The sequence below is a fragment of the Megalobrama amblycephala genome, linkage group LG3, assembly GCF_018812025.1.
Source record: "Megalobrama amblycephala isolate DHTTF-2021 linkage group LG3, ASM1881202v1, whole genome shotgun sequence".
Lineage (NCBI taxonomy): Eukaryota > Metazoa > Chordata > Actinopteri > Cypriniformes > Xenocyprididae > Megalobrama > Megalobrama amblycephala.
This window is the reverse complement of record NC_063046.1, coordinates 60,087,106-60,112,615: the sequence shown is the minus strand read 5'-3', so window position 1 is coordinate 60,112,615 and position 25,510 is coordinate 60,087,106. Positions and strand designations below refer to the sequence as shown.

At 37.1% G+C, this 25,510-nt stretch overlaps 1 protein-coding gene across 9 annotated transcripts in view; it reads left to right on the top strand.

The window, feature by feature from the left end:
* The window catches only part of myo9aa (myosin IXAa), a 164,762-nt gene that overhangs the window by 39,971 nt on the left and 99,281 nt on the right, over positions 1-25,510 (top strand). For all 9 annotated transcript variants that reach the window (XM_048186343.1, XM_048186342.1, XM_048186346.1 and 6 more), the window contains exon 2: positions 1,616-2,533. In XM_048186343.1, the coding sequence (XP_048042300.1) occupies positions 1,691-2,533 (843 nt within the window). In that variant the 5' untranslated portion in view covers positions 1,616-1,690. The remainder of the gene's footprint in view (positions 1-1,615; positions 2,534-25,510) is intronic.

Genomic DNA, 25,510 nt, shown 5'->3' with positions numbered 1-25,510 from the left:
CAACCAAAGTTGCGAATTTAACTGGGGATATCGAATAACATTTGCGAATAAAGCAGCGTTTCCATCTAGTGAGTCGAAGAGAACAAAATCGTCACTTCCTGATAAACTGGTGCCAAATATCACAAAAAAAAAAGTAGGAGAAACCACTGTATATAATAATGTTCGTATATATTAAATTACGTGTGTCACAGAGAGCGCAGATGAAAAGCAGTAAACACATTTTGGAGGAAGATTCCTCCAAATGCAGTTTTTTTCCAGATAGTTCTGGAAGGTAATAATACCAAGGCACTTTGATGACAGACTTTGCTCAGGCATTTCAGATGATGTGCGATGAGTTCGGTCCGCTGGTTAGTCTAGTTATAGCATCTCATCGCACAGTGTCACCTCGCTACGTCCGAAATCGTGCACTGAGTTAGGTACTGCATTTGAATGTGAAATTACTTTGCGACCGATACAAAAGTGTGTGAATGGGGGTAAGATGAATTAGGGCTGGACGATTATGACCTAAAATCAAAACCTCGATTAATCGAACATTTTACCTCGATTACGATTAATGAACGATTATTTAGTTTGTTTGTTTTTTGCCCTCGTAGTTCACTTACAAGGTTTGTACTGTAAATTTACTTGACTATTAAAGGTGGGATATCTTTTCCTTTTGAAAGAGTGATCTGACATAACAGCTCACTTTCAGCAGTTATTTTATCTATGGTTTGTAACATTTCTTACAGATTTCTGCTTGTTGTAAATCAGATAAACATAAATTAGCACAGTAACAGCACATAATGAGAGCGATTGTGTGTGTGAATTAGTCATACCGTCTCTCTATTAATTGTGAAGCTGTGGGTTGTAAATAGTTACTTCAAAAGTAGAAAAATATATGCTATAATAACTTTTGAGTTTCTAAGTTTGTGCAGCTACTGTTTGCACGAGTGTTCGTGCCACAATAGCTTGATATTGAAGCACGGTATCTTGATATATACATCCGATTGTCTAAATCGCTAAACTGGCAAACATTAAAACGCATACAACTGACAAAGTTTAGTGAAGATGCAAGGCTCACAGCTCTCGCGCCGTCTCTGTGTGTTGACTCGGCATTCACCTGCGTGTTGACTGGACGGGGCGGAGTCACATGGCTAAACACGCGGTAGTATGTTTTTAAGTGGGAAGTATTAACCGGATTAAAAACTGAAATAGCCGACATGGGAAAATTACGTCGGTTAGAGGTTCTTAATTTCAGTTTCGATTACTTTTCGATTAATCGTCCAGCCCTAGGATGAATGTAATCTGGACATACTATATCCGTTGTCATTATCACATGATCTACCGTTGCGTCCCTTCACCTCCATTCACAAATCCTCCCCCGAGGCCTCATGGGATAGTAAAGTGTCCATCAAATGCACACTTCAGAATCATGCCGGAAGTAGTTGGTCATCCGGGGACTTTTCACCTACTGCTTTTCGAATTCGGACATACTACCATTTCGATTTCGGACGCAGCTACATGACTTTTTTTATGCGCATCAAGGAATTGGTATCAACCACTGAAAAACCCAGTTGAACACAAATTTTTACTTTCACTCATATTCTCGTTGTCTCTCTTTTTTTTTTTTTTGCAGTTGTAATGTCTTGAAGCAGTTCCCGGCCCTTTTGAAGGATGTACAGCGAGTGCTGATGGAAACTGCTGCTCCAATATGAGTGTTCATGATGTTGGCGGGAGACGACGCTTTGAGGACTCCGAGTTCACCCTGCGCATCTACCCAGGGGTCATCGCCGAGGGCACCATCTACTGCCCCATCACCGCCCGCAAGGTCACTTCGGCCGCCGAGGTCATCGAGCAAATCATTGACCGGCTGCAGCTAGATCGGACAAAATGCTACGTCCTGGCGGAAGTGAAGGAGTTCGGCGGGGAAGAATGGATCCTCAACCCCACCGACTGTCCCGTCCAGCGCATGATGCTGTGGCCTCGCATGGCCCTGGAGAACCGCTTCAGCAGCGAGGACTACCGCTTCCTGCTGCGGGAGAAGAACCTCGACGGCTCCATCCACTACGGCAACTTGCAGATGTGGCTGCAGATCACGGAAGAGCGGCGGCGCATGGTGGAGCGGGGCTTCCTGCCGCAGCCCTTGCCGAAGGACTTCGATGACCTCTGTAACCTGCCGAATCTCAACGAGAAGACCCTGCTGGACAACCTGCGCAGTCGCTTCAAGCAGGAGAAGATCTACACGTACGTGGGCAGCATCCTCATAGTCATCAACCCCTTCAAGTTCCTGCCTATCTATAATCCCAAATATGTTAAGATGTACGATAATCACCAGCTGGGCAAGCTGGAGCCGCACATCTACGCGGTGGCGGACGTGGCCTACCATGCTATGCTGCAAAGTAAGCAGAATCAATGCATTGTTATTTCTGGGGAGAGTGGATCGGGCAAGACCCAAAGCACCAACTTCCTGATCCACCACCTCACGGCTCTCAGTCAGAAGGGCTTTGCTAGTGGAGTGGAGCAGATCATTCTGGGAGCCGGACCAGTGCTGGAGGTAAGAGCTGATTATGTTCATTAATAATATCACAAGGTTGTTGGCAGTGGTTTTTATAGGTCAAGTTTTATAGGTTTGCGCTGATCTTTATTAAGCCTTACATTCTGTCCTAACCAGGGTCGGAAATAAATGGGGACAAAAATACCCTCAGAATGAACAAAAAATGGCTGTCAGGATTAAAGTGAAATGTGAAAAGGAATGGAAGTGTTTATTGCAATATTACATTTAGAGCTGTGTTCTAACTTCTTTTGACTGTGTTTAGCCAGAATAGGACACATTTTCTCCATTTTATTTTAATGTATTCTGTTTATTCAAAATTAACAAACTTTATCACAATATCAAGGTCAATAATCAACAATAATGTTCTTGTTATAGTGTTGCAGCCCATGGTAAAATATGTTAGCAACATTAGAAAAATCATGCTAGCAACATGCTAATTAATGCTAACAACATGCAAAATCCCGCTAGCAAAATGTTAGGTTCCTCCCAATTCGCGTACTTATGCACTGTTCTATGACGTTTTTAAGTACAAATAGTGCGAGTAGTGTGTTCACACTGAAAATTCCAAAAAGAAAAAGTGCACTTTAAATACCCGGATGATGCACTAAATTAACGGAAAAAACGAAGTGTGGAATGTTGAACACTTCATGCAATCAACTGTCGCAGCTTTAATTACGTAGCGGAGGGGGTATCAGACTCCGTTGTTAAGTGACAAAATAACCTTGTACAATTTACGCACTACATGGATGAGTACATAGTGCATAGTGTGTCATTTGGGACGCAACTGTTAATTCATGCTAAATCATGCTAGAAATGTATTAAAACATGCTAGCAACATGTTAAATCATGCTGTCGACATGTTAATTCATGCTAGCAAAGTAATAAATCATGTCAGAAATGTTGTAAAACATGCTAATTCATCTTAGCAACATGATAAAACATGCTAACAATATGTTAATTCATGCTACCAATGTGCTAAAGCAGTGGTTCCCAAACTGGGGTGTGCGACATGACAGAGGGGGTACGCGAGGTTTTTCGTTCATTTAATTCTTCCCCATTTAAAAATAACATTAAAGGTCCCGTTCTTCGTGATCCCATGTTTCAAACTTTAGTTAGTGTGTAATGTTGTTGTTAGAGTATAAATAAAATCTATAAAATTTTAAAGCTCAAAGTTCAATGCCAAGCGAGATATTTTATTTAACAGAAGTCGCCTACATCGAACGGCCAGTTTGGACTACATCCCTCTACTTCCTTCTTTAATGACGTCACTAAAACAGTTTTTCGACTAACCTCCGCCCACAGGAATACACAAGAGTTGCGTTTGTAGAGTGTGTTTGTCGCCATGTCGTCGAAACGCTGTTATTTTCATCCCGCAGTCCAATCACGGGGTCTGATTCCGGCTCAAATTGATAGGGTAAAATTAAAGACATGTTTACAATAACACTGAGCGCGTGCATCTCCACGTTATGGTAAGAGGCGTGACCTTTCCAGGCAAGATGTGCTAAACTGCTGTCGAATCACAACACAGGAACCGCTGGCACAATCAGAACTCGTTACGTATTTCTGAAGGAGGGACTTCATAGAACAAGGAAGTCATCAGCCCGTTTTTATGACAGTGGAAACAGCGGTATACAGATAAGTAAATTATGTGAAAAATACTGTGTTTTTTTACACGCGAAACATGAACACATGTTATATTGCACACTATAAACACAATCAAAGCTTCAAAAAACCACGAAAAACGGGACCTTTAAATCCGAGCATTGAGCCATGAAATACATTTGAAATACATAAGAATTAAATGAATTAAAAAACTCGCATACCCCCTGTGCAGCGTGCATATGGGTGCTTACAGGTTACGTCAGAGTCTGCTGCCTTAGCAGACCGCACTACATTACTGCGGTTCTCGACAATGTACTTGTAGATTTAGCACTTACTAGCATGAAAAACAAATAGCCTGGCACAGACGGTGCATAAAGATCAATTTAAGATTTAAACTCTTGATACAAAACATACCTTTCGTAAGTTCTTGTTTTTAATGTTGATAGCAACAAGTCTAAAAGTGCTAACAACGTTAATTCATGTTAATTTCATGTTAACAAAGTGATAAATCATGTTAGTAATGTGCTACAACATGCTAGCAACCCGTTTAAAAATGCTTTCAAAATGTTAATTCATGATAGCAATGTGTTAAAACATGCTAACATGTTAATTCATGCTAGCAAATAGTTTAAAAGGGCTAGCAACATTAATTAATGCTAGCAATGTGTTAAAACATGGTAACATGTTAATTCATGCTAGCAACTAGTTTAAAAGTGCTAGCATCGTTAATTCATGCTACTGACATGTTAATGCATGCTAGCAACTAGTTTAAAAGTGCTAGCAACATTAATTCATGCTAGCAATGTGTTAAAAAATGCTAACATGTTAATTCATGCTAGCAAATAGTTTAAAAGGGCTAGCAACGTTAATTCATGCTACTGACATGTTAATTCATGCTAGCAACTAGTTTAAAAGGGCTAGCAAAATTAAATCATGCTAGCAATGTTAAAACATGCTAACATGTTAAAACATGCTAGCATGTTAATTAATGCTAGCAGCTAGTTTAAAAGTGCTAGCATCGTTAATTCATGCTACTGACATGTTAGTTCATGTTAGCAACTAGTTTAAAAGTGCTAGCAACATTAATTCATGCTAGCAATGTGTTAAAATATGCTAACATATTATTTCATGCTAGCAACTAGTTTAAAAGGGCTAGCAACATTAATTCATGCTAGCAATGTGTTAAAAATGCTAACATGTTAATTCATGTTAGCAACTAGTTTAAAAGTGCTAGCAACGTTAATTCATGCTACTGACATGTTAATTCATGCTAGCAACTAGTTTAAAAGTGCTAACAACGTTGATTCATGCTAGCAATGTGTTAAAACATGCTTACATGTTAATTCATGTTAGCAAAGTGATAAATCATGTTTGTAATGTGGTAAAACATGCTAGCAACATGCTAATTCATCTTAGCAGTGTGATAAAACATGAGCAATGTGTTAAAACAGGCTAGCCAAAAATGTTAATTCATGTTAACAATGTGCAAAACATGCTAACAACCTGTTTAAAATGCTTGCAACATGTTAATTCATGCTAGCAATTTGTTAAAATATGCTAAAAGGTGTTAATTAATGCTAGCAACATGCTAAAACATGCAAGCAACCTGTTAAAACATGTTGGCAACATGTGAAATCATGTTAGCAATGTGTTAAAACATGCTAACAACATTTTAAATCATGTTATTGACATGCTAATTCATTCTAGAAAAGTGTTAAATCATTAGCAATGTGGTAAAACATGTTAGCAAAACATGTTAATTAGTGTTAGCAATGTGATAAAACATGTTAGCAATATGTTAATGCTAGCAACGTCTAACACTAGCAATGTCTTTCTCTTTCCACTTCACTAAATTTTAATTATAACTTTAATTTAATTATAACTTTCAGACTTTATTACAGCTTTGTCAAGCCAACATCAAATTTCGTCTACAAACTTTTCAATCTAGTTTTATAATTTATATACTTCATGTATATTTATATTTTTGGTATCTACATTTTGCCACTTTTGAGCAGCATTAACCAGTCTGTGTGAATATAAATGCCATGTCAGATGCAGCTTCTGTTGCAGTTTAAAGATGTTGATAACATTTTGTTGGTAACAGTTTAAAGTATTCAGTTTGACTGAAATAATTATTTTACACAAATACATTTAATAAGGTAATTATAAAAATACGTTAAAAAATAAATCGGCCCTTAATGGAAAAGTTAATTTCTGACCCTCGACCTAAACCACTGCGACATGTGACAAGACATTTTGTTGGTTGCTATTCCAGTCGTGTCACGCTTGGTATCTGTAAATTAAACACTAAACGTGTTCATGCTGTGATTTTTGTCTCCAAGCAGCACTTTCAGTTTCAGAGTGAACAGAAAGACTGGTCATTTGTCTCTGTGCGTCTCTGAATCCTGAGGCGTGACGTTTGAGGTCTGAGAGTCACCCGCTCTCGGCCTCTGTTTGAAATGCTCAGCGTCACACCTTCAATAAACCAAGTTATTGTGTTGTGTGCAATTGCCACATTCTTTGATTTGCTTCCAGTTTCGCGTGCTTCGCGAGCTAGATAAGCCTTTGAGTGATGATAGTTTAGAAAGGCATACACTAGGTCATGCGATACAATGTTACAGCCATCATGTAGCCGAAAGCGTTTTAAAGCTGCTCTTGTGGATTCCAGTGATGCCGGTAATTCCACTTGCCTTTTGTCACCAAGAAGCACATGATCTTGTTTTGATAACATTATTGAAGTTACCGTGGCTTTTCTGTGTGTAGTTTACTGGAAGGGGATTTTGTTACTGGAAGCATTAGTTTTTTACATTTTAATTTTTAAAGTTAAGTTAAAAAAAAAATATAATTTTATTTTATTAAAGCTTACCTAAACCATAAGAGGCCATGATAAAATCAATGCAACTTGCCTCTCGTGACCTATTGCTTTGTCATGTTGTTGCGAGCCTTTTAAGACACTCTAAGTACTTTTTTTATTAATATTAATCACACAAAACTCAAATGTCTTCTGCCAAGTAATACAGTTCATTATTTTACAACAATGAAGATATGTAGCTTCATTAATATAGTTACTATTAAGGATGTCACTGATTAATATGAGTCCAAAAATAGCCCATCAAAAGCCCAAAAAAAAAAATTTTTTTTATTTCAATCTAATGATCTCAATATAATCTCTGACTTTTTGACTTGCCGTCCACATGCTTACAAAAGGCTAATGTTTAAGCATATGGATTAATGTCCAACCATCTGGCACGACTGAATGGCTCTTGAGTGGAGAGGACGGCCTTTAATTGTTTGCAGAGTGAGATTGTGGATCTGCTCATTACTGATTAATGCGGAGCGTGTGGAGTGGCCGAGCACACAGACGTCTCTTCCTCTTTACTCACATGGAGGTGACAAATCTGTCACTCCTCCTCCTTCCAGTTTACACACACACACACTTTGCTCTTTGAGGGGAAGTGCGTTGAAGCTGGTGTACAAATGTGTAGTATTAATGAGAATTTGCCCTTCGTGTTGGGTTAGTTTGAGGGGTTAAAGGGGACTTATAATGCCCCTTTTACAAGATGTAATCTTGTGTAATCTGGTGTTCCCAGAATGTGTCTGTGAAGTTTCAGCTCAAAATACCCTACAGATCATTTATTTTAGCTTGTCAAATTTGCCCCATGTTTTTGTGTGTCCCTTTAAATGCAAATGAGCTCCTGCCCCCCTTTCCAGAAGAGGGCGGAGCTTTAACAGCTCAACAACAACAAAGCTGGAGAATCTCACGCAGCCAAAATGAGGATTGTCAGTAACGGTGTTCAGCCTTACATTGTTCAAACCGGAGTCGACACTGATGGAGAGACTCAGGAAGAAGTTACAACTTTTAGACGTTTCTGAATGGTTAGTGGATAAATTGATGTAGTTGCTGTGGAGTTGATTCAACTCATCCACTAGCATGTGCCGTCATGTTCATCTTTTGTGTTGAATTGACCCTCGTTTGTGAAGCAGTCCGGCGTAAAATGACGGGATGGCAACAACACTCTACTACAACAACTCTTCCTCTTCTCTAAAGCAGCCCAACATGGCCCCGCCCCCTTTGTTGTGTGTTCTCGGGGGCGGGGTTTATGTAAATTTAGGGTTTTGGGTTGTCCAGCCGTTTGTTGTAGTCCTTAAACAGAGAATATCTCCTTTGCATTGAACTTTGAGCGTCATAACTTTGCAGATGTTGTTTATGCTCAAACAGCAACATTACACACTAACTAAAGTTAAAAAAGTGAAATCATAATCAACCACCATTTAAATGAGGAATATTGTGAACCTTTCCTTCAAGCTCATTGATGTGATGCAGCCTGTAAGAGAAGTTCAAGAAGAAGTTGATGTATTTGCATTGGTTTAATCTTCTCTGAAGCTTAAAGTTTCTGCTCGAGTGAGAATATCAGTTTCAAAGATTCATCTCTGGCTTTCTGCCAGAGCAGTAGCGATGATAGTTGGGAGTCTGTGTTATGAGTTGGCTAATATGTAGTGAGGATTATTCATCCAACAAACCTTCTGCTGTCATATTTAAAGAGTTGTTGACTCAGTGCTTGGGATGTGTGTGCGCTGCTGGTATCTTCAGTCATAGCAGTGTTGCCGTGTAACTCAGCACAGATCAGTCTCATTGTCCAGAAATGTAGGTTGTAGCCACACATTGGGCCTCTTAAATGGCCCTCTATATCCTTTGTTGTGATTGACATTGATGTTTTGCACAACTTAAGCATTGGGCAGTTTGTTTCCAGAATTTTTGTGTTGCCTCCAATATCAGTTTTTGGAATTGGAGTCGATTTCAAGATTCTTTGGGGGATTCTTTTTGTTGTGATTAATAAAATTAATGTTATACAATATATTTTCAGCTGTTGTATCTGTTTTTGAAATGACTGCTGTCATTGTGGTTTGTTTGTGATTGGCTCTGTTTTTGAATCTCGAATAATATAGAAATAAAATTCACTTGTCGCCACCTAGTTTAAAGGTGCCCTCGAATGAAAAATTGAGTTTATCTTGGCATTGTCAAATAACAAGAGTTCAGTACATGGAAATGACATACAGTGAGTTTCAAACTCCATTGTTTCCTCCTCCTTATATAAATCTCATTTGTTTAAAAGACCTCCGAAGAGCAGGCGAATCTCAACATAACACCGACTGTTATGTAACAGTCGGGATCATTAATATGTACGCCCCCAATATTTGCATATGCCAGCTCATGTTCCCAACATTATGAAAGGCATTAGACAAGGGCAGCCAGTAACGTCTGGATCTGTGCACAGCTGATCATCAGACTAGGTAAGCAAGCAAGAACAATAGCGAAAAATGGCAGATGGAGCAATAATAACTGACATGATCCATGATATCATGATATTTTTAGTGATATTTGTAAACTGTCTTTCTAAATGTTTTGTTAGCATGTTGCTAATGTACTGTTAAATGTGGTTAAAGTTACCATCGTTTATTACTGCATTCACGGAGACAAGAGCCGTCGCTATTTTCATTATTAAACACTTGCAGTCTGTATAATTCATAAACACAACTTCATTCTTTATAAATCTCTCCAACAGTGTAGCATTAGCCGTTAGCCATGGAGCACAGCCTCAAATTCATTCAGAATCAAATGTAAACAATATAACAGTATACAATACTTACATAATCCGACGCATGCATGCCGCATACATGACGAACACTTTGTAAAGATCCATTTGAGGGTTATATTAGCTGTGTAAACTTTTATGCACTGTTCAAGGCAAGCACGAGCTCCGTGGGCATGGAGCACGAGAATTAAAGGGCCAGTAGCCCAGAATCGGCTCATTTATAATGATGCCCCAAATTAGGCAGTTAAAAAAATGAATTAAAAAAAATCTATGGGGTATTTTGAGCTGAAACTTCACAGACACATTCAGGGGACACCTTAGACTTATATTACATCTTTTTAAAAAAAGTTCTAGGGCACCTTTAATTATTTACCCTACAGAATAATTCAGTGAACGAATCTGAGCGATCTTTTTGGTGAAGCAAATCATGAGATTTGAGTTAATTGGCTGAATCAACTTGACCACCAACTGTTCAGAATCAAAAAATGGTACAAAATATGTTTAAAGGCACCTTAAAGACTTTTTCCTCATTTCTTTTTGTGTTCATATTTTCATAATGGTACATTTTTGAAAAGGTTTCCTTTATTATTTAGCCGCCGAACGAACGCCAAGTAGCATTATAACAACTTTAAACACACAAATGTATCTAATATGATAAACAGTGCTGCTTTACCCCACATACGCTTGACCGGAAGAAGCGGAAGCAGCGACTGCGGCATAATAAAAGTTCAGCTGCTCTCGAGTCATGTGTCGTGCTCGTCTCTCATTGGCAATCACTCCAGCGGCCTCATCCCGCTCCTGCGGAAGCTGTCCGAGTCCCATGGGATTCTTTTCCACCGGCTGTAGACATGAAGACAACACCTCCTAGATCAAGATGTCATCAAACTGCGCCTTTGTTTTGAACAAGCGACCTCTAGTGGCGAAAATTACATATTGTGTCTTTAAAGGGATACTCCACGCAAAAATGAAAAATTATCCCATCATTTCCTCACTCTCCTGCCATCCCAGATGTGGATATTACATCCAGCTATTAGGGGTGAGAATCTTTTGGTACCTCACGATCAGTGTTGCCAATTTAGTGATTTTGTCACTATATTTAGTGACTTCCCCGCCCCTTTTGAGACTTTTTTTCAAAGGTTTAGGGACAAATTTAGCAACTTCTTGGACAAACCTTATCTGAATCAACTTGACCACCAAGAGTTAAGTTCAAAATATGTTTAAAAGTGGCCAAAAGACTTTTTCCTCATTTCTTTTTATGTTCATATTTTCATAATAGTACATTATTGAAAAGGTTTCCTTTATTATTTTTAATTTTTGTTCAAAAGCAGTTCCTCTTTGGCCGTTATGTCGTCATTTCCAATGGTTTCGTTTTCACCATCTCCAAACCTTGGCACGGTGCTCAGCTCTGTAGTTTACCTCAGCGATTCGGTGGGTTTGAAGGTATTCGTGTGATCATGTGATGGTGTGTGTGAGGTAAGGGTCTCTGGGAGTTTGGCAGCTTGCTTGGGTTCGTTTCCAGGCCTAAGTGAGGTTTGATGTATTTCAGTCCAACAGAAACATTCCAGCTAGAGCCATATGAGAGTCAGCTCGGGTCACAGCATGGCCGTTCCTCCTCAACAGACTATAATGAATCTTTAATACCTACTGTCATTAGTCTTAATGCGCTACTGGGATTATTGTGAATTACTGCATGCACTGGGTGGGGCGGCAGAGTTTGGGGGATTTACTGTATGTTAGTATTCATTATCCTGGCAGAGATGTTCTGGAACGTATTAAAGCCAATGCTATCTTGATCATTTGGTTTTTATGTAAAAAGTCAATTTTGGGTGAACTTTATAGTGAAGTAATGATGAGGTCCACTGGATTTATGTCCAGTGCTATTTCTGCTCCCATAAAAGTATGATGATATGCAACGTTTCAACCAGACAAGGTCTTTGTCAATGTTTTTTTTATACACTCAAATTCTGATCAACATTTTTGCCTGAATCTCCACAGATGTGATTTGAGTACAATGATGTACAATTCCACCTCTCTCAAACACTGTTACAACTCTTTGATTTGTCATATAGAGTATTTTTTAGGGATCTTCAGTGGTAAGAGCGAGGGTTAAGCCAGCTGTTTTATACTGAATCTCAATTAAAAATCGGTTTGAATCTGTCCAACGTCTGGTCTTCGTGGTTTCACTCCAACACCAGAAACTGTCATTGCCTCTCACTGCGGTAACACTTTGTGTGGACGTGCCAAACTTTCTTTTCGAAAACTTTGCTTTCTTTCAAACATTGTGATGCACTTTTGCTTGCATGCAAGGCAAAGAAAGAATGGGAAGACTGACCTTTATAACCTGAATTGCTCGTAGTAGGTGTGACAAAGAAGATTGCCAATCATTAAGCTCATGGTTTATTATTGTTGTAAAGGCCTGACTGTTGACTTAGTTCATCTAGATGTTCAGACATTGCATTGCTGAACGTTACACAGTAAACACACTGTCCATGCCAATGAATGGCTTTCTTCTTACAGCTGTGCCTTATTTATACAAATCAATCAAGCTTTTTACACCATGTCTTGTAGTGAAGACAGCATGACTGGTAGTTTAGATATTGTGAATGGTGGTGAAGGATGATGTGGAACTGGTTCTTTACTACTTTCTAAAAAGCAAGCTACAAGAGATAAATCTAGGTAAAAGATTGAACAATGTCTCATTTTAAGCTGTTTTGTAGCCACAGGAAGTTGTAAATTCTACTCATGCCATTTAGGGCGGTCACATCCACATTCCATCCTTTTCAACACGTCAAAATTAAAAGTTACGACACAAATGTTTGCATATAGCTATAGCTTAACAAGTCTGTACTGTACAGTTTCTGTAATTTAGCTGGTGATGTGTTGGTGATGCTGAAGTGTTTTAGTCGGACGCAGATGTTCTTCTCGTCCATTCACACATAATGCATGTTGTTTGTGAAGGCCACGACATCATTCCTCAGCACCTCCACACAGAACAGCTGCCTTAAAGGCACAATTGGATTAAAATATCCAAATACCACTAGAACAGTGTTTATATACTTTGTTGACTTGTGTACTTACATTATCCCAGATGTTTCCAAGAATTGTTAAATCCAGAGAAATGAGCAATTTCAACCAGGACATGATCAATGACGTCATACCCGCTTTACCCTCGATTTCCGGTTTTGTTTAGTAGAAACCTTGGAAACACCAAAGACGCTTTCATATATTATGTGTTTTATTAGATGAGGGAACAACTGTTTGGATACATTCATCGACAGAAAACTAATCATGTTATATAGCTCAACACAGTAAGTCTTATTGTTTAAATCTCATTTTCTTGATTTACCGCCATGTTTTACCATGCCTAATATTGATCTATCTTACTGCACTGTGCATTAAGTGTCTCATATCAGCCGCCGAGTGAATGCAGAGTAGCATTATAACAGCTTTAAACACACAAATGTATCTAATATGATAAACAGCGCTGCTTTACCCCACATACGCTTGACCGGAAGAAACGGAAATGGCGACTGTGGCATAATAAAAGTTCAGCTGCTCTCGAGTCATGTGTCGCGCTCGTCTCTCATTGGCAATCGCTCCAGCGGCCTCGTCCCGCTCCTGCGGAAGCTGTCCGAGTCCCATGGGATTCTTTTCCACCGGCTGTAGACATGAAGACAACACATCCTAGATCAAGGTGTCATCAAGCTGCGCCTTTGTTTTGAACAAGCGACCTCTAGTGGTGAAAATTACATATTGTGCCTTTAAAGGGATACCCCACCCAAAAATGAAAATTCTTCCATCATTTCCTCACTCTCCTGCCATCCCAGATGTGGATATTACATCCAGCTATTAGGGGTGAGAATCTTTTGGTACCTCACGATCAGTGTTGCCAATTTAGTGATTTTGTCACTATATTTAGTGACTTCCCCGCCCCTTTTGAGACTTTTTTCAAAAAAAGGAAACGCCATTCGATTGATTCGATTAAAAATCGATTCACGATTTGATTCGATATATGCATAGATTTGACTCTAGTTCACTGTTTTGTGTTACTTTTCCTATTTGACTGGTAGACAATTTAATAGGTCTTGAAGAAAAAAAATTCCACTGAATTAAATGTAAACCTTGAAATTTATTTAGTTTTTCTTCCCATTTTAGTCAATTACAGCACATTTTATGAGGCTGCTGTCCCTTTAAGAACGAATGCACGGGTCTAATATACTGTTACACATTCGGTTTTCTCCTAACTGTTAAAGTTTGCGTAGGACATCATACACTGTGTTTGCGTGAATATTCTTTACAATGTGCATTTTGACATAATTGTGTGTGCATTTGACCATTCAAGCGCAATAAGCCGTGAAAGAGAACTGAATCGATTTTGAAAACCTAGTCAATGTCTTCTGAAGAAATAAGTGTGTGAAAGAAAAATACTAATATTTTAAACTTTTTGTTTAAACTATAAACCATCACTTCCGGAGAAGTTGGAAGTTTTGACATCAAGTTCAATTACAGTGCTATTTTTTTCCCAAGTAGGAAAATCAGAATTTCCGAGAAACATGTAATGCAGTTAAAATTGGCTGTGGTTTTGCCACTACATACATAGCATTTTTGCTTTCATTGAGGACAGATAAATGACTTCTTGTCTGCTTAGGACATGGTTTAAGATGTAATATTCCTTTTTAAATGCTGATTAGATATCCATGTCACCTCTAACCAGCTCCTGTGTGACACTTGTCATGTCATTTCCTGTGAATTTATGGCCTCTAACTATATGAAGCACACTGTTAGGAAGCGGATCAGCATTACCATCCTGCTAAGAATAAAGCTCTTGTCATGAAGGAATGCTGCCTGTGGTGTAACTGCTGTGACTTTTGAACTGTCCACAACAGTCATTAAAGAGACGGCAGTGGCTTTGTGTTGGTCAGAAGCTCTTCTAGTGTGTTGTGGCTTACATTTTATAGGCGTTTTACTCTTACTGCAGGTTGTTTTGATGTTTAACAGTCTAATGCAGCGGTCAACATATGTGGATCAAGACCCAAGACTGTGTCCACCCAAACCGTGCATAATTTCTTGTACAGTTTTCATATTCTACTATATTGTTCTGAACACATAAAACATCCACACTGATTTGGTATGTTTTGCATTTAAAAAATAAAATGAATTTTAGATTTTGTATTGGATAAATATAGCCATTACGCATAATTCACCTTAAAGCTAAAAAAAAAATGGAATATTAAATACAATTTTGCAAGATCATAAATCAGATCTTACATAAAATTAAGCCTGTTTTGGGAACATTACGGTTTTTGCATTATCACTTTAATACTTTTATTCAGCAAGGATGCATTAAACTGTTCAAACGTAACAGTAAAGAGTTTTACATTGTTACAAAAAAAACGTATATTTTGAATAAATGCTATTCTTTTGAACTATCAATTCATCAAAGAATCCAGAAAAAAGTGTTTCAAAGATTCCACAGAAATATTAGACCACCCAACTGTTTTCAAAGCAGCAAATCATCATATTAGAATGATTTCTGAGGGATCATGTGACACTAAAGACTGGAGTAATGATGCTGAAAATTAACATATATATAATTTTTTTTTTTTCGTACTGTATTTTTAAACAACTGAGGTATTTTTACTGTATTTTTAAACAAATTCGGTATTTTTATTATTTAAAAAATTAGGTATTTTGTTTTTAAACAAATGAGGTATTTTACTGTATTTTTAAACAACTGAGGTATTTTTTTATATTATAAAAATTAGGTATTGTTTTTAAACAAATTAGGTATTTTTATTGTATTTTTAAACAAATTAGGTATTTTTATTATATTTTTTAAAAAATTAGGTATTATTGTTTTTAAACAAATAAGGTATTTTTAAATAAATTAGGTATTTTACTGTATTTTTAAAGGGGGTATTTTATTGTATTGGTAAACAAATGAGGTATTTTTACTGTATTTTTAAACAAATGAGGTATTTTACTGTATTTTTAAACAAGGTATTTTACTGTTTTTAAAGAAATTAGGTATTTTTACTGTATTTTTAAACAAATGAGGTATTTTACTGTATTTTTATACAAATTAGGTATTTTTTACTGTATTTTTAAACAAATTAGGTATTTTTACTGTATTTTTAAACAAATGAGGTATTTTACTGTATTTTTAAACAAATGAGGTATTTTTACTGTATTTTTAAACAAATTAGGTATTTTACTGTATTTTTAAACTAGGTATTTTACTATATTTTTAAACAAATTAGGTATTTTTACTGTATTTTTAAACAAATGAGGTATTTTACTGTATTTTTAAACAAATTACAGCAGTCTTGGTGAGCATAAAAGACATTCTAGGGGAATTCTTTCCCTAAATTTTTTATACATAAAAGTATAAGTGACCTGCAGTGATTGCTTCGTAGTCATGTATGAAGAATTATACAGTGCTAAATATTTGTATATTGCTTTGATTGCATTGGCGGCTGCCGTCAGGTGTTTCTGCGCTGGTCACTGAGGGTTCAGAGTGCACTAGGCAGATACCTGTAATGCTCAGCAGGACTCTGGAGGGAATCCCTGTGTTTGTCTCGTCCTCACAGCTAATCAGATTGGCCACATTTCTCAGAGCTCCAAGTGGGATGCTTTACTAAAGTATGTTGGTTTTCCCTCCCCCAGCAGCCAGCCGGCCCCATGTGATTAATGTGGGCTGTGTTTCTGGTCACCACCTGTTTCTTAGCAAGCAATAGCGCAGAACTGCAATGCAGCCCTAAAGCTGTGCTGTTTACAGTTTTAGACCGCATTTATGCAATGCGTGGGTGACCATGTGTATTTAAACGGTTAGTTCACCCAAAACTGAAAATAATGTAATTTATTACTCACTGTCATGTTGTTCTACACCCCTAAGACCTTCGTTCATCTTCAGAACACAAATTAAGATATTTTTGATGAAATCCGTTGGCTCAGTGAGGCCTGCATTGCCAGCAATGACATTTCCTCTCTCAAGATCCATTAATGTACTAAAAACATATTTAAATCAGTTCATGTGAGTACAGTGGTTCAATATTAATATTATAAAATGACAAGAATATTTTTGAGTGCCAAAAAACCCCCCAAAATAACGACTTTTTAATAATATCTAGTGATGGCCAATTTCAAAACACTGCTTCATGAAGCTTCAGAGCTTTACGAATCTTTTGTGTCAAATCAGTGATTCAGATCGCGTACCAAACCATCAAACTTTGCTGCTCCGAACCACTGATTCGATTCGTAAAGCTCTGAAGCTTCATGAAGCAGTGTTTTGAAATCGGCCATCTCTAGATATTGTTAATCTTGAGAGAGGAAATGTCATTGCTGGCAATGCAGGCCTCACTGAGCCATCGTATTTCATCAAAAATATCTTAATTTGTGTTCTGAAGATGAATGAAGGTCTTACGGGTGTGGAATGACATGAGGGTGAGTAATTAATGACAGAATTTTCATTTTTTTTTAGGTAAACTAACCCTTTAAAGTCACAATTTAGTTATGTTTATTTTGTTATGGCATATTGCAGCATTTATTATAAATGATTTATCTGTTAAAACATCTATTTTTAATTCATGCGCCTCATAATCTTTAATCAAAATAACTTCCCCCCCCTCTATCAGCGACCATCACAAAGACTGTCACAACTTCTGTTTCATGCTGATTTCAGAGGGATAGTGCACCCAAAAACAAAATCTGTTGTTCCAGTGCCATATACTATATATTTTTTTCTACTAAAACTGACCAAATGCACCATTTATTTTTATTGAACACTCAAAATTTTAATGCTGGGTTAAAAACAACCCAAGTTGGGTTGAAAATGAACAAACCCAATAGTTGGGTTAAATGTTTGCCTTACATGCTGGGTAGTTTTATATAACTCAACTATTGTTTAAAAATTACTGTATTGCTTGCTTAAAATGAACCGAAAGTATGTTTGAAATTAACGTTTATTAATATGTTAATTTATTAAACATTTATTTAAGTTTAATGAATAATAATTAAATAATAAACATTAAGTTGCTTATTAATAAATGTTCACCTCTTGATTATTATTGTTGCCTCTAGTAATTATGTGTCTGATTTTTAATTTCCAACCTATTTTGGGTTCATTTTAAGCCAGACATATAGTCATTAAACAATAGTTGAGTTAAATAAAACTGCCCAGCAGGTTGGGTCAAACATTTAACCCAATGTTAACCCAATGAAATTCTATGAAATAACTTGTGTTCCACAGAAGCAAGAAAATATGGCTTTGGAATGACATGATGAATGTTTAAATAGCAGAATTTTCATTTTACATGATTGACACAAAATCTGTCATCATTTACTCACCCTAATTTCATCCCAAACATGCATGGCTTTTTTCATTCTGTTTTTTTCTCTTTATTTTTTTATATCCTTAGACTGAAAGTCAGTGGGGGTCCATGTTGTTTTGGACACCATTGACTATTATTGAATGAAGAAAATCGAATGGACTCTTTAATAATTACTTTAATACAAATTTGTGCACCTCACCAGATTGAATTGGGAAGATAGTGTACGGCTAAATAGTTACGAATCTGATTGGGAAATGCTTCAGTCTAAATCATGCTGATCTGTAGAGTTGGACAGAAGTTTGTGGACATGATCCAGCCCTGCCCTGATAACATGGCTTCTTTGGATTTCTAAGATATTTAAGGCTTTATAGAGATACAGTAGCTGTTTTCTCTAGACTTTAAGTCATATTGAAGATTAAGTTGTATCTAATAAAGAAGAAACCTTGCTAATTTTATCAAATTCAGCCGATTAATCATGGGAGAATTTTTAGACTGATACAGTTTTTAGCCTTTTGGTGTCTCAAAGGAAAATCTCACGAGACGTGAAAGACGGGTCAGTTGTGCAGACTGGCAGTTCAGTTTAGTCTTGCATAGACAGACTTTCGAATATGCCTGGTCCACATTTTTGGCACAAACTGAAGTGTTTTCTTTACAAAGATAACACCCATTACTGTGGGAAAGCAGTCAGTTTCCTGATATCACTCATTCCATAAAAGTTATGTCCATAAAAGCTTCTGTAGGTCAACTTCCCTGTTTTTGTACCTCAGCCTTGGTTCGTTCTCTGCTGTTGAAGTACGATGATTATTGAACTCTGCTGCAAACCCTAGTGAGCTCACTTGCTGTCTACTTCCTATATAAGCAGCGCACTTCTAAGGCAGCATGCACACTTAAACAATCCTCATAAATAATTACATTTTAACAACATTGATAAATATGCCTCTACTTATGTTTATGCAAAACTACCTGTACATGTAATTCACCACAGTTTCCAATTGAAATGAACACTAGTGGCAATGAAACACCAACCATTTTTATTAATTTTCAAACAAATTATGATTACAGAGGCATCGGACATTTCATTTCAAAACTGATGCGATATGCACAACAACCAACCCAAAAAAAAATGTTGCCACATTTTTTTTATAGAAAACTGAAAGTGCTTTTAGCGGCACTTTTGCAAAAATTTGCAAGTGCTGCGAAACATAAAGGACAGTTCGAACAGGAGTGGTTACAGAGGCACCACAATAAGTGTAAAAAATACACAACTCACACATTTTGGGCAAAGCAGATCAATTTTATATAGAATGATGCTTTTTAAAAACTTTTTGGGTACTGAATGAAACACATTTATAACCATTTCTGAATCTGAACATCTGAAGTGTTTACATGAACGCTAAATACAGTGATCGGGTTGATGTGTGCATTTATATGTCTCAAGCTTCAAATGGGAATTGATTTTTTTTGGACATACTGTGCAAATATACTGACGTTCCCGCTGTTTGCACATACTAACCATTCTCCTACATTGCTTCTTTTCTTTGTTTTAAAGAGCAGACTTAAATATTTAATATTTATCTATTTCGGGTCCTAATTAGGAGTTGATGAGCACATGAACCGCTGTGCCGTGCTGCTTATTTATCAAGCAGTAAAAACTAGAGCTGGGTATTGACACAATTTTCACTATTCGATTCGATTTGATTTCTATTCACATGCTTGCGATTCGATTTCGATTATTTTGGATGTAGTATTTCAGTTACAGTTCATGGCAAATTTTCTAGAGAAAAACAATCAACATGCTGTAAACTTTACATGAGAGTCAGTTGGTACTACTATAATAATATTGAAGGTTAAATTAACTTATTTATATACAAACACTTAAATTACACTCAATTATGTTTTTTTATAATAAATAAAGTTTAGAATTACATATTTCTACTCCAATTGTTTTTGTTTTTTTTGGAATATAAACATTTAAATCGTGGCTGTCATAACTGATTTATTCAAACATTCATTAAATATTAAAAAACATTAAAAATTATAATGAATATGTAACGGTGCATAGCTATATTTATCAGAATGTTGCTTTTCTAGCTGACTAATGAGTTTATGGTCACTGAATGTGTTTTTCTGAGGTAAATGTGACGTTACGTGACATTGTTTACAAGCTTTTATTGACGTCTTTCTGAGGTTGAAAGGATTAAGCGATTACACGAGACATGATATGGATTTCGGTAAGTTGTACTGTATATTTTAACATACCTTCAGATGTTCATGCATGTTTATTTCGTGCTGTAACTGGTATTAAAGCGGAGGAGAGGATGATCACATGCTTCTCTTTAATTGAGGCGCTAAAGCGATCTGTCACGCCACATTAAACAGCGCCAAAACGGTATTTATTCTTTGAATCTCATAATAAGATGGACGTCATTTGAAATCCGAGACTTTGCTGCATATCAAAAGTAACAATGGTCAAAGACTATTGTGATTTACTGGATGGGAGGCGCTACATATTCTGCTAATTCATCAACTGAAAACAGACTAAACTAATCAATCCTTGGGGTTTAAGAATCGATATCGTTTCGTAAAAAAAGAGAATCAATTAAAATCGAGAAATCGATATTTTCTACCCAGCCCTAGTAAAAACACTGATTCCCGTACCCAAAACAAGACGTCTGTGGATGAGTGTCCAAGAGTCTGAAACAAGGACTGATGGGACGTTGTCCTGCTTCATTTCAGATGAAGAGTGGAAGGAGAATTCTAGAATGAAACAACAGTCATTTATGACACTTTATTCAACAACAACAACAGCTCGTTCCACGCGCCATACGTCATTACGCAATTTGTACGTCATTGCTCATGCACAGTACTTTCCAGTTTTATTTTTCAATCCAGTCAAGTGTTTACACATCCTTTCGATCATATTTGAAAAGGTTTAAATACCCTTTACAATCAGAATGAAACTTTAATCGGATTTGGCCAGACATGGTTACATGTGATTTTATTCCGACTGTTCTACAAGTCTGATGACAATTGGATTATTAGGGACCATGTAAATGCAGCTACTGAAAGATAGCTATCCTTTATAGCTCCCTTTTTGACCATTTTTTAAAAAGTTGTGGGAGTCTTCCTTCCTGGTCAACTGCCCTCAATTTGAGACATGTCAGGTAGACAGTTTATGGGGAGCTGTGGTTTATTTTTCATCTCCTGTCCGTTAGGGTCTGTGCGCCACATTCCTGGTAGCGTTTGGGAAGCTCCTCTTCACGTTCTGCTGCAGTCTGTTCTAGCTTTCCTCGTCCCGCTCCCACAGCCTGTCAGCATCCTTAGGTCTTGGCTACGGGTATCGTTTAAACAAGCTGAGGGCGTGTGCAGTTTTAAGACCGTTGCCATCAATGGAAGAGCTCATACTTGCTTAATGTGCTGCTGACTAATAGATGAGCAATAGAACAGAGTGCTTTAAAACTCACATTTACACCCACCAACACAGTATTAACAACACACCCAGCTCTCATTTACCAACACACCCACACACTTACACAGGGTGGGAATGGCACGCAGTTCACTAGCAAGGAAATATCTCAATTCTTCTAAATGTGTTTGACGCTAATATTTTATCACTTTCACTTTGGGGTAGTTCACTCAAAAAATAAAATTGTCATTTAATCACCTTTATGTTGTTTCAAACCTGGATGGCTTTCTTCTGTGGAACACAAAAGAAGATCTTTTGAAGAACGTTGAGACATTGGACCCCACTGACTTTCATTGTATGGATGGAGAAAAAAACAAAAAACAATGGTGTAGAAACAATTTTTACTCCGATATTGCTAGTAAATTTTGCCTTTATTATGATAGAACAGGAAGCAAAGTGGGAGAGAGAGAGTGGGACGGGATCCGGAAAGGTCCATGAACTGGGACTCGAACTCGGATCTCCCGAAGTGCAACAGCACTATATGTCGGAGTGCTGCCCACGAGGCTATCGGGTTTTTTTCTTGTAAAATGTACAATTACTGATTTTTTCGTAGCTGTAAATACATTTTTTACAGTGCACTCAAAATATGTTCAAAATATGTTCAAAATATGTTCCATTTTCCACTGAGTCAGTGTTTGAAATGATATATTTCATGGCAAAATCTCTTTTAGGACTATAGAATTTATTTAAATGGATTTCATTTAATGTTTGTTTTGGATCAATATCACTAGGCCTGACTTGTATTTACACAACTTTGTGTATGTGCATGATTAAAAGGGTTGTTATCTGTTTATTCAGAGATAGGCCTGATTACGAAGAGGCAAATTGACCTAAAACTTGAATCTAAGGTGACCCAGAACACTCTTGGTCACTCCATTTGTTTAGATTGATCAGCATCGAGTTTGAACTTTTTATTTACACTTGGCCACATAAATGTAACATATGCAAATCTGATATCCAAGCTTCATGCAAATATATGCTCTTTTTGACCCAGTTGCTCCATCCATGTGTCTCATCCATGGTCAAGGATTGTAGTGCTCCCAAACATCCATATGTTGCTGTAGTCCTGGTTGGAAGTAAAGCTTACATATGTGGCCTGATCAATCAGATGATCATACTGTCCTGACCTGATTGGTTATTGAAGTTCAAACTTGTTGTATAGTAAACATGCAAAAACATTTAAGTGCCTCAAACAAAACTCTTGAATATCTTTTAACGTTTCTAACCTGCTTCACATGCACAGCAGAACAATGGGTTTCAAACAGTTTGTGAAGTCTGAACCAGCTAACTGTAGCTGGTTTGCGTCCTCTCCTGTGGTGTCAGAGTCAGAGTCTGAGTGATGCAACGGCAGCCAGAAACAGAAGTGGAGTGTGTAATGGGTTCATTGGGGTTAGGCTTGTCCTGGCACCAAACCAACACCGCATGCTCCAAGATGCCACTCCATCGGCACAGTGCCAGAGCCTCGTTCAAGAACACAAACACACATAACTCACACACTCGGAGGACTCTACGGGTCATGTCTGTCTGCTGGTATGACAGAACGTCTCTGAACTATGACACTAACAGAGTAAAGCTGGACCCTCCGGTTTGAAATCGGTCAAGGGAAGTGTTGCAACACAAAAATGAAACGGATGAAAATTCTGTCATCAATTGCTCACCCTCATGCTGATCCAAAGAGTTTTGTTCATCATTGAAGCACAAATAAAGAAACTTTTTACAAACCCTGTCCCTCCATTGGAAATCCATTCCACCAAAACTTTGATGTTTCAAAAAGAGATTGTAAATGTAATACATATGAACCGAAACATTCAATTCAAGTCTTCTGAAGAGACACAATTGCTTTATATGATGCACAGATTTTCGCACATCATCTCATTATCTCACAACTGTTTATGCGACTGTCTATTTTAGGGCTGCATGATATATCGTTTTAGCATCGAAATATATATGCATATATATGCATATATACGCGATATATGCATCCCATCCACGATAGTCACATCACAGGATGTGCGATGTCTAGTATAGGGATCGTTAATCCATACAGAACAGACACCACGGTTCAAAACGCAGGTGATTCTCTGATTAATTGCAAGGTTTGACCATCATACAATGAAAGTTTATCATCTGAACGTGTTTTAGGTCCTGTCAGTTTAAACACTCAAGAGATTTTAAACCATTTGAGCGCACAAGGACACGAAAGAGAACTCAATTCTGAACGTGCAGACAGAGCCGCGCAGATGCACGTGAACACCGTATGCCATTCGCTTCCACATCTATTTGTGCCTGAACAGACACATACATGCAAAGAAAATCAAAATGCACAAAATATATTGACTATCCTTGTCTAAACAATTGATTATGGCTTAGGTGAATGAATCAGTTGAGAAAGAAAACCACATTTGTTACAGTATTTTGGGTCTGCGCTGTGCATTCAGTCTCAAAGCGTAGTAGTTTATAGTTTTAACATAGATTAATTATGTTCAATTTATACAGTGACACTATGCAGTGTTATTTTGCATTTGATTATTTAGTTAATGTACCTGAACACTGTTAGACTTTCCTAGAAAATATAAAGCACTGTTTATTTCATTTCATTTGTTCTATTATATTTATTTCATTATTTTCTATGCGTATTCACTCACCTACAAAATCACCCCAATCATCCTTGAATGATTAATTATTTCCAAATAGAGCTATTCAAGTCATTTGGTAATTTGTTTTTTCATATCGCAAAATATATCGCAGAAAAACGAAATATCGCAATGTCATTTTTTCCAATATCGTGCAGCTCTAGTCTATTTGACTTTTGTGTAAGCTTGACCTCAGAGCATCAAAGGTTTCTATTTACAGTGTGCTTTTACAAGCGTTGAGCTCTGTAGTCAATCACAATCATATCTTTTGAGCATGTGAACGCAGTGGCCTCTCAGAGGTGCTAGTCAGTAAGTTAGTCAGAATCCGCTTATCGCCGCTGAAAACGCACAATGTTTTGTTTTGTTCAACGCGAGACGCACGCTCGCCAATCCTTTCATTATAACCAACAAAAAAAAAACAGCTTTTTTTTAAACTATAACGACTTTTCACAAGAGTGCAGAATTGAGTGAGTTTGCGCTTTAGAGCCTTAGCGATTATTAAAAATAGGGCTCTTCTCTTCCTTTCTGTTTATTAACCGTTCACATTCTGAATACAAGTTCAGTTTTCATGCTGCTCAGTACACTGCAAAGTTTCTAGACTGAGAACCATATTTAAATGCGTGATTTAGGGCTGTCAAACGATTAATCACGATTAATTGCATACAAAATAAAAGTTTGAGTTTGCCTAATATATGTGGGTGTACTGTGTGTAAGTATTATGTATATATAAATACAAACACATCCATGTATATATTTGAGAAATTTATATTAATTTATATTTTTATATAATTTATATTATATATAAATACATTTTTTTGTACATAACATATTTCTCTTAAATATATACATTAATTTGTGTGTATTTATATATACATATTATTTACACACATTACTCACACATATATTAGGCAAACTCAAACTTTTATTTTGTATGCGATTAATCGCGATTAATCGTTTGACAGCCCTAGCGTGATTGAAGCGGAAACTGCGACGATTGACAGTCATAACCATCAGACTAGACAAAACGGGACAACATTTTTAAAGTATTCAATTCAACAGTTTTTGCTTTTGTTACCAAAACTGGTACAGAGAACTGCAAAGTTTTACTGGTATTGTACTCACTACTAGGCCTGTCACGATAATCAATATATTGACACAATATATGGACATGACCTTGGTGATGCATTATGTTTTCACAAAAATTAATTTCACCAACATTTTGCCAATCGCACTGCCTGTCGTCATGCTCTCCATGTCAGAGGCGATAGCGGGGCTCAGGCAGCTCCTTCATACACACAGCGGACATCGACATACACAGAAGGCGTCATTCGAGGCATTATAGTGTTTTCCTG